The sequence below is a fragment of the Bidens hawaiensis genome, unplaced genomic scaffold (assembly GCF_021521415.1).
Source record: "Bidens hawaiensis isolate Kalapana, Puna unplaced genomic scaffold, B.hawaiensis_p1.1 tig00014039_1, whole genome shotgun sequence".
NCBI lineage: Eukaryota > Viridiplantae > Streptophyta > Magnoliopsida > Asterales > Asteraceae > Bidens > Bidens hawaiensis.
The window spans coordinates 438,284-452,480 of NW_027492209.1; the positions used below are offsets into that span (position 1 = coordinate 438,284).

The window sequence follows — 14,197 nt, forward strand, 5'->3', positions numbered from 1 at the left end:
GAAATACCGGTACCGAACTGAACCATATTGGTACTGTAGTGATCCCGAAACTTTAAGAAGTTGGTACTAAATGGTACCGATGATACTGAATTTGATATCGATATGGTGCACGTAAGAGTTTGCTCATCCATAAATAGGGGTTACTTTTAGTGATGCGGGAGCATCTATTTAAAATCTAAATTATTTATTGTTTTCTATTTGTTCAAATTTCAAATTCTAAGTTTATCTTTTTTATTGTTTTAGTATAAATAGGGCTATTAGGTATCATGTTTAGGCAGTTCATTATTTTGAATAAAGAATTTGTAAGCTTTTAAGTTTGTTCACCGAATCATTCGGTTTGAATCGTTTGAATGAAATCAATGTGTTCTTGAGCCATTTGATTGCTAGTCAAAACTGCATTAGTTGGTATCAGAGCTTTGGTTGTTCAAGTGGCTCTGCGTGGAGAGAGATGCTTGCTCGATCGTAGATTCGCCGCCAGAGGCAACGAGAGAAGTATGTTCGATTCACGTGCCCACGGTAGAGATCAGTATTCTACTAGCAGAGTCGCCGACAGAGGCAGCTGTGGAATCTATCCCGACCCGCGGGATCTTAAGATCAAAAGACTCCGACAACGAGTACGTGACCTCGAGTTACGACACGAGATTCAACGACTCAAGCAACGGATCCAAGATCTTAAGGCATCATCGACATGGAAGGAAACGGAACCGGAAGAACCCGTCGGGGACGAGATAACCGGGGATGAGGAGCATTCTACCCATGGCGATTTTATCTATCGTTCACCTCCTCGTTTTGATAATTACGAGGATGAAAAGGTGAATACTTCCAGTGACGATTTTTGTTATGATTCGCCACCCGTGTTTGATATCTACCGGGATGAGGAAGAACATACGGTGGCTCTGGGTGGTGATATGGGGGTAGATGGTGGTGCGGCTGCCACGAATTGTGTTTCAGTGGTTAGTGGTGACCATGGAAAGATGAATGACGATATTTTGTTTTGTTCTCCGGTAAATATTGATATCGTCAAGGGTGGTGTTCTCGTGGATACCGGAGGTGATGCTGAATTGGAGGCTGGAAGTGGTGACTTGGGTTTAGAAGTTCCCATCAAAATGCCGACATTCATGGAGGTTTTGAATTTTTATGCGATAAAATTGCATATGCACTCTAAAATACAAATCGAAGATACATGTGAAGTTGTGGGTAAGTTCTCAAAAAATTATGATGATAATCCACCAAATAAAAGGTCCAATTATATTGTATCAAGCATGCATGCCATGTACGTGAAAATTAATATGAATTGTGTAAGTGGGTTAAATTTTCAAATTATGGCGACTACTAATTACAAGCTACAGCAAGCAAACTTGTTAATGTATATGAGACGAGTTGATGTCCGTTTGAACCCGGTGGCTTGCTTTTGGAGTTAACAAGTTTTTATAAGTTTTTCAAATTCAATGTTAAATGCAACTATGCTAAAACGAACAAATGAGCCAATCTTTTATTTTGGGTTGTCATGGATATTTTCGGCGTTGTCAAGACTCGAGGACGAGTCTTTTTCAAAGACGGTGAGAAGGAGGTGAAGAGACCCGACAACGCAATACGTCCAGGAAGTACAAGTTCGGAACCGGGTGAGACAAACCGTGAAGTTAAATCATTTGGGCGGGTCATGATGATAATAAATAAGGACCGCGTAGATGTTCCATTTGATCCAGGTGGCTTTGGTCTGAAGGTAAAACTCGAGGAAGAGTTTTTTTCTAGAGCGGGAGCATCTATTTAAAATCTAAATTTATTTATTGTTTTCTATTTGTTCAAATTTCAAATTCTAAGTTTATCTTTTTTATTGTTTTAGTATAAATTGGGCTATTAGGTATCTTGTTTAGGCAGTTGATTATTTTGAATAAAGAATTTGTAAGCTTTTAAGTTTGTTCACCGAATCATTCGGTTTGAATCGTTTGAATGAAATCAATGTGTTCTTGAGCCATTTAATTGCTAGTCAAAACTGCATCATTTAGTGGATTAAATTAAAGGTTTTGATTGATTTGGTTGAAATTGTTTTTTCTTTAATACATTTTGACTACCTGAAAAATTTTAACTAATGTTATACGGAATAATAATTGATTTTTAACAATTTCATTGTTCATTGGTATATGATAAGGCTATGTGACTAATGGTAGGAAGGCGATTATGGTTGTTTTTATGGCAACTCTCTGGAATCTTTGGGATAGAATAAGTGCGGTTATCTTTAATAACCTTAGACAATCCTATTACAAGGTGATAGAACTGATCAAGGAGGATACTATTTGCTGGATAAACCATAGGTCAAGTTGTGGAGGTCTTTTGTAATTATGTGTTTTTATTTTTTTTTCGTAAGTTTGTTCTTGTGCTCTCTTTTGGCTTGGTAGTGCAACTTTCTTGGTTGAGCTACTGGTCTTGGTTCTTTTGCTTGTTGGTAATAAATTTGATGTTAAAAAGAAAAAACAAAATTCATTCATTCGAATAAATGAGATAAAACACTCATGTCTAAAGGAATGAAAATCATTAAGAATAGAAAGAATCATGTCCTTTGTGGAATTGAGTATTCATACGTAGTTGATGAGCCTATTTGTTTTTCCATCATGTAGAAATAGTCCATTTCGTTCTGATTTCCATTCATACATATATATCAAACACATTAGAGTTGGGACTTATTGTGGCCCTTGTGGCTATTGGAATGACGCTTCTAGTGGTAATTTAGTTCTTTACACGACTGCATACCCAACCGTGTTAAGAACCATTTGTGTCATGTCATCGTATGTTTCTTTTATTGTTAACAACATCCCCAACCACGTTAATAATGCCATGTGTCATATACTTTTTTATTATTAACAACCTACTTTCACTTTTCACACATCACACGTCTTCTTTTCAATATACCAATTAGAGTTTTAAAGCATTAAGCCACTATGGTCAGAAACTCAGAATGTAAACATAGCAACAATAAAAAGATGCTTTGCTTAAAGTTTTTATATATAAAAATTGTCAACAACCTATTATGGTCACAACTCACAATGTCAACATAGCATTTGTAAAACACTTTGCTTGAAACGTTGAAAAACATAAATAACCAATTGAATAGATCAAACAAAAAGGCATAATGGCACACTTTAACCAACTTAACTCGTTTCAATTGACTGTTTCATAATAACAATGATAAGACCAATCTCTTTCTCATTTTTATAATGTTGTTCATATATAACACAAACCGAGCTACAACTGGATAATGGGTAAGCGAGTAACAAGCTGCGCCGCTATCCCCTTTTGAATCGCAAAGCCTTATTCTACTAAATATAAATCCTTGGTTCCTCGGGCTCTGCAAGTCACTGTGGACCACCTTAAGACCAATGATAGCACATTGTATGAAATATTAGCAACCATGCTAAAACGAAGGAAACAAAGTCACGAAAACATTTGTCAAATTTTGAACAATATAAAAGTGATAGAACAAAGAGATTACAACAGGATAAAACATGAGCGTAAGGATAAAGGTTATTGGCATGCCACTTCGTTGATGTATGTACTATGGTGAGCGTTTACCGGTACCGATTTGGTATCGTTTGTACCAAATTGGTATCAAGTTTTTAGTTTTCGGTATTAGCACGGTACCGGTATTTCTTGAATTTTGTACGAAATACCAATACCGAACCGAACATTTCGGTACCGGTACCGAATTAATTTTTCGAGATCGAGATCGATGCCGGGTACCATCCCGAGCTCATCCCTAGTATGTACTAATACCAACGGTAAGCGTAATATGTGATGGAAACTCTCATACCATTTAATTTATTTGTTCTTTTTTACACCGTACTTGCTACATTATAGGGATGAGTTTGGTACTACACTAGCTAGTGCCGCTCTTGATTTTTTTAAAAACTTGATACATGTACTGGTGTCATTGGTACCTTAGGCAAAAGTTCAGTAAATTTACTGGTACATATAGAGGTGCACAAAAAACCCAAACCCGAACTGGCTTTTTTATACTCGAATTTTTAATATCCGAACCCATACCTGACACCACTTGTAAGGTAAGAACAGGGTATGTCTTTCAGTATCAAAATGCATACCAAGACCCGGACCCGATTTGAACCTGCTAATACCCGAAAACCAAAACCGGTTCCATACCGGGAACTGGGTTTTTCAAATACCCGATCGATATATGAAATTACTCGAAAAATACCTGAAAAGTACATGAAAAACATCCCTAAAAAATGCAACCCCTTAATAAATCCAATATATACCTTAAAAATATCCCGAAGAATTGCCCGAAAAAAGCCGAAAATAAGGTTATTTCAATACCCAGAAATATGGTATCTAATACACGGTTCTATACCTGACCCGGGGTCAATATCCGATCTTCCAATACATAGTTATACCCGACCCTGGTTCCATACCCGAAACCCGGTATATGAAAAACTCGATTTATGCCCCCTCTAGCCCTCTAGGTACATGTATGATTTTTTTTAAATACATGGTATCAGTAATGGTATTAAAATATTTGATTTGATATTGATACTTGGTCACATTTGCTCCTCTCTACGCAGGCTTCTTGTTAACGTAACATATTTGTCATGCAATTCGTCACAGTTACACTGTTCTAAAATAACAATAAAACACCTTAAAAATCGACTAGTTTAATGTTTGTGTTTAATTTAATCATAAAAAATATACACGCAACTATTGAAAAGACAAATATTTTTTAAAATACTACTAATATCGTACATCAATGACCAAAAATAAACAATGATGACTGCCACGTACCAGTCAGTAGTAATTCTAGAACGAAGATCCGGGGTAACATGCGTAACCCACCATCCTACCCGGTTCCAATCCCCTACACTCACGTCCACTCCATCCTCCCTACACCTCACTTCCCATTCGCCAAAACCCAACACCCCTTGTACTTATCGCCCATCCAACCACTCTCATCTCGACATGTAAAACCCACCAACACCATCTAACACACACCCGATCACAACTCCACATATATGTACGTATATATATAAAAGAATAAAACCACCATAAAGAGCACCATCTTTTTATTAATTATATCTAACTCTATCTCTGGGTGTCAGTCAGACAATTTTCTCGTTTAACCCTAGGGTTTCTCTCTCTACCTTCAAAACCTTTTGTTAATTACATACGTACATATATATATGTATTGATATGTGTTAATTGTAATTTGTAACTGTAATTGTGTTCCGATTTGTCTAATTTTGTGTTTATTTGTTTGATTTGATTCAAGGGGTTGGAATTGAAGACTCGCCGCTTGAATTTGGTCTCGCTTCAGGAACAGGTGTGTAAATTGTAATTGATCGATGATTCGTTTGTGTTTGTTTCAATTGTTACTGGAATTGAATGATTTTGATGGCCAATTGATATGGAATAATATCATACGGGATACGTGTGTTTGATATTATTTGTGGAATTTGATTAATTGATTATTGAATTTGAAGATTGTTAGCTGTTTTTAATAGACAGAAATGGACCTTTTTGGCATAGTGGATGTAATGATTGTTGATTGTTATTATTACTATTATTATTATTATTGTTATTATTATTATTATATTTTTATGGTATTGCAATTTGCAATGAATTTGGGTGATGGAAATTGGATATATCCTTAATATGGGATAAACTTAAGGTTGCATATTAAATTTGTTTAAATATTTGTTGTCATGAATATGTTACTTGTTTTTTAGTTCTAAAATATTACAGCAAGAGATAAATATCTAGGTTACAAATTGCTAAATAAGTAGGGGATTTTGACATTTTGTGTAGTATATATTTGAAAGTTGACACCTTTGGTGCGCCGCGCGTCTCTGTTTCATATTTTTACAGTTTTGCATGAGTAGACATATTAAGCTATGGCCGCATTTCTGATCAAAGGTGAAGTGAACATGTATAATATGCTTTTATCTCTGCTATGGGTTGAGTGTTGTCTGTTTGATCATGTTTATGAATTTGGTGTTATGCGAACATACCGTGAAACTTGATTAACTAGTACTGTCTAGAATGAAGTTCAATTGTGTTTCTATTTGAAGTTTGGACATCGGTAAAGATCAAAATGCTGAGTCTAACTAGAAGCCGAATAAACTTGATTAACTTTCATTTTCTCTGTTGTGTTAAATGTATGAAAAGTTACTAGTTATCACCTGTTTTCATTATATTGCACTTAGTGAATGAAGTGGTCACGTTTAAAATGTGACGACTTATTTTGATCGATGTGATTGAAGCTTACTTTTGGATTGATCTGTTCCTAAACAATAATGTACCATAAAGATCTAGATCTTTCAGTCATCAACAAAGTAGAAGCGTAATTGTTATTTCTCTATTTGGACGAAGATTTTTGAAGCTGTGGAACATATAGACGTATTTAATACAAAAGATTATATTAGAAAATAAAAAGCTAGGAAAAACTGAATGGACATTGGCTTCTCGTTGAAGGCTTTTCTTGTCTTCTTCATACGTGTTTTTAGGGTTTCGAATCAAGCATAAAAGTTATAGGTTTTCTTAACTCTTATTTATATCTTACTTAAACTAGTAATCCAATCTTCATCTAAGTTTTTATAAAATTTCTAATGATTGTGTACAATTATGCCCTAGTCTATCACAACACTTCCTAAGTTTTATGATTTACCTTCATTTATGCTATTATTAGTAGAATTACATGTTGATATGTTTACCAAATCACACACATATTCACGCGCATATCTTGGTTTCCAGTTTAATACTTGCATTACATTAGTGGGGTACTTAATAGCTTCTTGTAAATGCTACTTTTAGGATATCAATAGTTTGAAATGCTTCTACCTAATATGTCTTTCGATTTTACTTAAGTGTGTCATGATCATCTATTTTATTTTTTGGTTATCCCAATTCTGTATATTTATGGGATTTTTGAACGAGTTTGGTTATGTACTTTTGTTGCATCTCTGACGGGCCAAAGGGCTTTAATTGAAATGATTAGTAAAAAAGGAAATTGGTTAAACAGGGTCATTTGATCTAAAAGATCATATTGATATTATAGTAATGTAGTTTCTGTAAATATATTTAACACGCTAAACTACTGTACACGTAATTACCAAAACCGTCTGTTTTGCTACCTTAAATGTCTTTTACATTAAAAATGCTATGCAGGACGGCTGAACAATGGAGAAAAATGACACCGGATGCCAAGCCACTCTAGACGCCCCGGTCCTCTGTGTCAACAATTGTGGATTCTTTGGCACACCTGCAACCATGAACATGTGTTCAAAGTGTCACAAAGATATGATCTTGAAGCAACAAGAGGCTAAACTTGCTGCATCTTCAATCGAGAGCATAGTCAATGGTCAAAACATCAATATGGTCCCTCCTGTTTCAGCAAGCTCAGAGGCAGCCCTATCAACCCAACCATCTTCTGCACAAGTTCAAGCCGAGAGCAGTGAGAAGCCCAAAGATGGTCAAGGACAGGGTCCGAGTCAGGGTCCTTCAAGGTGCACCACATGCAGGAAACGTGTGGGCTTGACCGGTTTTACCTGTCGATGTGGGCATGTTTTCTGTTCCGTGCATCGCTACTCAGACAAGCATGATTGTCAGTTTGACTATCGGGCTACTGCAAAGGACGCGATAGCTAAATCTAACCCGGTGGTTAAGGCTGAAAAGCTTGACAAGATATGAAGAAGGTAAGAAATGGTATCTTGATTGGTGATATTTGGCTTGTTATAGTTTGGTTTTATGTGGTTTTGGTGTGTGGTGAAATGATGATATTTAGGGTGGCATGGCCTTTTGCATACCAAAGAACTAATGCATCTTGTTTTATCAAAGTAGTGGCTTTATGCTTTGGTTTGATCGTGACGTTTTATGTGGTTTATCTTGTATTTGTCTCGTGACTGTGTCGTGATGCAGATTGATAATGTTACCCTTCCAGGTCATTACCAAATTAAATAAAATGGGTCTTAATAAATATAATTGTTTCTTTTTTGGTATGCCTTATTCTATGCTTTACATCATTCAACTATTTGGTTGAATGTGGTAACAATTTGACTGCATTTTATATGGTTTGTGACTAGTTTGCATAAGTTTTTTCTATTGTAGGGGGTGAAAGTAGGGGTGCACTGTTCACACAAACCAATTAAAAGGAACCAAACTGGTTTGTAACGGATAGCTGCCGTAGTTTCTGACCTGTTTATAATTCTCACCATTGAAACTAGTTGCAAAACTGTAAAACCGAATCAAACTGGTCAAAAACTGGTTTCAAACCAAACTGGTTTTTACTGAGAAATTAAAGGTTGATAGACTAGAAACAGTGATCAGATACCTGAAAAGTTAATTTAGGAGATATAGACATCCCTTTTAAGTACATCGACACAACTATAACCTAATTTAGACCTCTAACCGCCAAACATGTATACAAGGTTGCAAATTCAAATTTAATCATTTCCATTAGTAGATTTAAAACTAAAACCCATTTAAAGTATGAATGCTCATTTGACATCACTATCAACCAACTAGACCAACCAGTTAACCAACTTGGCAATTTGAGTTAAAACCTGTCATAAACATCGTTTTCACAAAATATACAAGGAACATGATCTACGGATCAGATTTTTGTATCTAATTCTTATATTTGCATATTCTTAGAATGTATTTTTGTCTGCTCATACAAATGACTGATCATATTCGGGTTTCGATTTTTCGTACCTATGTATCCCAAAAGTGTCTTTTTGTCAACCGCTAATAAACTATCCGCGAATCAACATATAAACTCACTTGATTCAAGTTTTATGTGCTATTATGGGATTAAAAAATAGTGTATGTACAAGCTAGTTTATTCTTACAAGGCTACAAGAAGATATAATATTTACATGTTTTCTGTAATAGCTAAAGGGTAAAATAATTAATCAAGTTTGGTGAATAAGGGTATCTTTTGTAAACTTTTTTAGTATGTTAAAATTAAAGAGACAAGATGGTGGGGTGGGTGGCTGGGGAAACAGCAAAGGTTTAGTTGGCCGTGGCCTCTAATAATTCCATAAAAGCAAAAGAGATGCTATGAATGTGATAGCTAATGACGTGTCCATTATATTATTATTTTTCATAATCATATGTAGAAAGTAAATTTTAATTTTGTCTAAGTTATTAGATTTTTCTTAATAATTCCATACCAAGGAATTTGATGCTCAAATATAACCAGAAGTTATACTGCTGGTTGATAGATACCTTTGTCTACAGTGCATATTCTCAAAGTTGGAAGAATAAATATCTTCAAGGCTTAGAATAAATATCTTTTAAGCCTTAAACATGACACAATTCTAATATGTTAATATTTATATGTGGGTGGGGGCATGTATCATGTATGTCATTGTAAAAGAGTCGAACCGACTCCGAGCTCCTCTAATCTTAAATTTGACTTGTTTAGCTTTAGCAGACCCTAAGCCGAGTTCTACTTCCGAAACTCAAGCTCAACCAGTGAATAATTTTCAAACACGAGCTTGAAGTTACACACCTGCACACGCCATCTAAGCCCCTGAACATACGCCATTAAACTGTACACATATTCAAACTCAATTTTCTTTTTAATGGTTCAACTTGCTCGTCGTAACACGAGAAGCATGTTTACGTAATGGTTTTAACGCACAAACTTTTTATTTTATTTTTACCATGTTTGTGCCAACCAACTTTTTATTCACATATTTTTTTGGACGACAATTCAAAGAAATTTATAACAATGTAAAAGACGACCTAGAAAATTGCTAACCCGCATACGATATAACAGCATAACACACCTTATTACATATATGTCCACCCAACTCACCCATAACCCATTACAAAATATCAATGGCCTACCATCTCTCCTATGTTAATCCCAAGTCCTTCGATCTCCTTCTAACCATAAAAAACTTAACATCTTTATTTTGTGTAAAGCATTATGAACATTCGCTGGTGTCTCATCAAATACCACCTTGTTCCTCGTCTTCTAAAAGCACCAAATCAACAAACGCGTAAAACACTTTCGTTTTCATTTTTTGGTAATCGGTAATGTTTATTTTAACTAACAGTATTACTTTTATTAAAATAAATATAAAATATAATTATCTTAAAGAAAAAGATATAAAATCCTTCCTTTCTGCAAGCTTTTTGTCACGGGTGAGAGAAAAAAAAACTCTGGGACCCAGTGAAAAGTATAAAGGGTAAATGGGTAATTTACACGTCACCACTTGCGTGATAATCACGCGTCCCATCGCAAGAAAGAAACCATGACATGTCCACTTTCCCCTTCCAATAACAAAACCTCCCACACATCCCAATTTTCAATCAAATCAATTTCGCATTTCATTACCAGCAACCCTCATATTATTATTATTATTATTATTATTATTATTATTAATATTTTTGTGAATTCACAGATTAATTGATGGCTCAGAGAACAGAGAAAGAAGAAACCGAATTCAAATCCGTACCGGAAGCCTTAACGCTCTGCATAAACAACTGCGGCGTCATCGGAAATCCAGCCACGAATAACATGTGTCAAACATGCTTCAACGCCACCACAACCGCCACGTCTCGCACCGTGTGATTTGGCCTAGATCTGGATCTCTCAGGTCTCCGCTGAGGTCACCGTCGCGTGACGTAACCACGGTAGATCCGACGGTTGAGATTAACGATGAGGTTAAACCGAAAACGGTGAACCGGTGCTCCGGTTGCCGGAAGAGAGTAGGTTTGACCGGATTCCGGTGCCGGTGCGGAGATATGTTCTGCGCTGAGCACCGGTACTCTGATCGTCATGACTGCAGTTATGATTATAAAACTGCTGGTCGTGAGGCGATTGCGAGGGATAATCCGGTGGTCAAAGCTGCTAAAATTGTTAGGATTTAATAATTATTAATTAATTAAGGCTCGATCTGTTGTACTTATTATTATCATTTCCTGTGATAGTATTATTATTGAATTGAATGAGGCTCGATCTGTTTGTTGTATGATTTTTCATTTTAGGGAAATTAATTAATGAATGAAATTATTGATGAAGATGAAATTGAATTGAGTTGCACATAGAACCGGATCTTTCCATGTTGAGCACACCGGTTTGTTTGTAGGCTGCTTTTGTTGGTATTGGGAAGTGGTAAACTATCTGCTTTACCTTTTGCTATTTATCTACAGATTTATATAAGTCACACAAAGATTTTGTATATTATATTATTATTTATGAAAATTTGATAAAAATTACTGAAAATAGATGTGTATTATTTACGTAAAAATTACTAAAGTAATACTACCCCATCTTATTAAAAGTGTCGTAGTTCGAAAAATACAAAGTTTAAGATATATATTAATTGATTATTTTTTTTCCTATCAAATGACAATAATGCAATTGTGTAAATTGAGTCCATCAATATTATTTATTAATGTTAGTTACGTGTGTTTAAGGGTAAACTTGCCAATTTACTAATAAAATTTGAAAGTTGACATTTATAACGCGACAAATAAAAAAGGGAGATATGGACATTTTTTATCGGAAGGAGGGAGTAATACATAAACAATAAACAAGTTGAAACTAATAAGGATGAGGAACAGGAGGATCAATTCATAAGAGAACAAGTGAGGATGCAAAAAAAGATATTGAAGAAACTTGTGTAGCCTATGAGAATGCAAAAATACAATAGTGAAGAAACTTGCATATGAACCGATGAGAATGCAAAAATAATATAGTGAAGAAATGAGTTAGTAGCTTCAAAAAATAATTAACATAAAATATCTTGTTAATAATTTGAGTTTTATTTAAATTGGTTTGAATAGCTATTTACTTAAAGTTTATAATATTGTTATGTTGATTGAAATTAATATTTCGGTTATGATCTTAAACTAACAAGTTTTTATTGTTCGTATTTGTCACTAAAAAAATGAACGTGTCATTCATTTATATTCAATCGTTATTGAGAAATTCCAATGACGATACCGATCAGCTTCACATACAACATATCTATCATCTTGAATCCTAAACATGAACGATGTGAGCCAATTACTCTCCGCCAACATGCAAATATATTATCAAAATGTTTAACTCGATGAGAGTATGAGACTATAATATCAGTCATACCTAAACCGACTTGGGACATGTATAATATGACTGAGAACCGGACCGTATGCTGCGGGACAGTTCAGGGTTTCACAGGTATGGGTGGGTCCGTTAGGTTTAGCGGGTATGAAGCTGCAACATAATTTGGACTGGCAACATACGTAATTAGGCTGCAATGCAAAGTCTAAACGATGATTTGGGCTGTAAATAATATTTGGGCCGAGAATATGAGAAATATGAATATATGACAAACCAAATCGGGCTTAGGAAATTTCTATGGGCTCTAAACAAGTGGCTGCAAATATTGATATGGACTATGGAGTGCCAATAAAAGCCTCAACATATTAACCTTTAAAGTGGCTGCAAATATTGATATGGGCTCTAAACTGGGTTTGCCGGGTTTTTAATGGGGGTTTGCCCGGGTCGGGCCTGGATTTTGACTGGGTAGAGGTGTAAATACTTCTAGCGCGTCCGGGTACGATTTTTCTGAGAAACCGAAACTTGGTTCATACCCATAGGTTGGGTAGGACCGGATACTTTTATTTGCCCACCTCTACATCCAATAAATTTTTTACCACATCGAGTGTCTTCAAATTAAAATTTTGTCTTTACCGAATTGTTTGAACCACTTCAATACAAAGTCTCACACTCTATAACCAATAATTACATCTCGAATTTCAGATCATCACCCATGTTGTCTACCATCTCTTTATATTCTTTTCCGGTCATACCCATGTTGGATTCACTAAACAACTCTCCAGCTCTTTGACAGCCATTTTCAAGCTTCGTTCGTAGATCTTATCAGACTTATGTTTCATCAACAGTAGCATTTTCATAAAATATGGAGTTGCTTATTTTCCTTCAACAATATCCATAACCTCAACATATAATTATTATTATTTAGACGGTGAGATTTTTTTAATGTGAATTTATCCATATATCATTGGACCGCGTGGCTAGATTTCATTCGTTTGTGTTGTTTACCCTACAACTTCAATGTGTGCCCATGTGTTGCCTGTCATCCACATTACCTTTTGGGACATGTTAGGCTCCGTTTATTGGCATACCCCACTTTTCTATTTACACACCCCTTATATGGGTCATATTAATCAATATGACCCATATCAGCCCATCTAATAGACAAAAAGCTGACCATGTCAGTTTTGGTCTGGTTGTTATTCCAATATGTAACTTAATGGTCAATATGGACCATATGAATCTTATTGTGAAATTTTTGTCTGATTAAGTTGGTTAGAAGATGATATGTACTGATATGGATCATATGGGTAGTATGGACCATATGAACTGTGCATATTGTGAGAGATTAGACTTGTGGAACCCATTCACTTTGCATATGATTCCGTGTATGTACAATCATGTATGACATAAAGCACTTTTGTGTCTGATTTGAGACCATTTATACTTCACATTGGTTAATATGGACCATATTGGGGGTGTCTAAATAGATGTAGGGATGTGCCAATAGCACGATCTCTAAAATATAAAAAACAATAGTCACATTACCTACGAAAATTAATATATCAATTCAGTTTCATCGAGCATACTTCAAGAAAATGTTTTAAAAATAATTAATGACATTTTAAGATTTATAAGAATTAATTATATTCTTTATAACTTCAATTATTATTTTCATTATTATATATAAATTAAAAACCAAAGTTTACTCCTCTGTCAGAATTCACTATTCATGAACATGTGGCCTTGAATTTAACACGTGTATACCTCTGTTACACCTTGCCTGCTCTCTCAAACGTGTAATCTGGACTTCCACATATCCCACGAATGACTTTCTTCGTCTCCCGTGATTATTTGTTCTGCAAATATTATTCTCAATTCTTACTCACAAACAGAGACTTTATGGCTGTAGTTACCGGAGGCCGTTCAACAACGTCCGGGTGTCGGCTGCCTTTCGACTCGGTCGGATACCTGTTTTTGGTTTAAGAATAAAGTTGTTGCCGGGTTGTGTGTTCGAAACCCTAGGTAGTGGTGGTGGTCGAGTTGACGCAGTGGCGACCCGTAGGTAAGCCGTTATGTTGCCTTTGTCTTTGTCTCTTTAGGTACGCTTACCTTATTCATCGTGTTTTCTTGAGTATC

At 35.4% G+C, this 14,197-nt stretch overlaps 1 protein-coding gene and 1 pseudogene across 1 annotated transcript; both read left to right on the top strand.

Annotated features, from left to right (window-relative positions):
* Positions 1-5,025: 5,025 nt before the first annotated feature.
* Positions 5,026-7,858, top strand: LOC143545829 (zinc finger A20 and AN1 domain-containing stress-associated protein 8-like). The gene is made up of 3 exons (XM_077037640.1): positions 5,026-5,130; positions 5,273-5,323; positions 7,168-7,858. The coding sequence occupies exon 3, from the start codon at positions 7,180-7,182 to the stop codon at positions 7,687-7,689; it is 510 nt and encodes a 169-aa protein (XP_076893755.1). The 5' UTR covers positions 5,026-5,130; positions 5,273-5,323; positions 7,168-7,179; the 3' UTR covers positions 7,690-7,858.
* A 2,384-nt stretch (positions 7,859-10,242) lies between these two features.
* Positions 10,243-10,940, top strand: LOC143545830 (zinc finger A20 and AN1 domain-containing stress-associated protein 5 pseudogene; annotated as a pseudogene).
* The last annotated feature ends 3,257 nt before the right edge of the window (positions 10,941-14,197 follow it).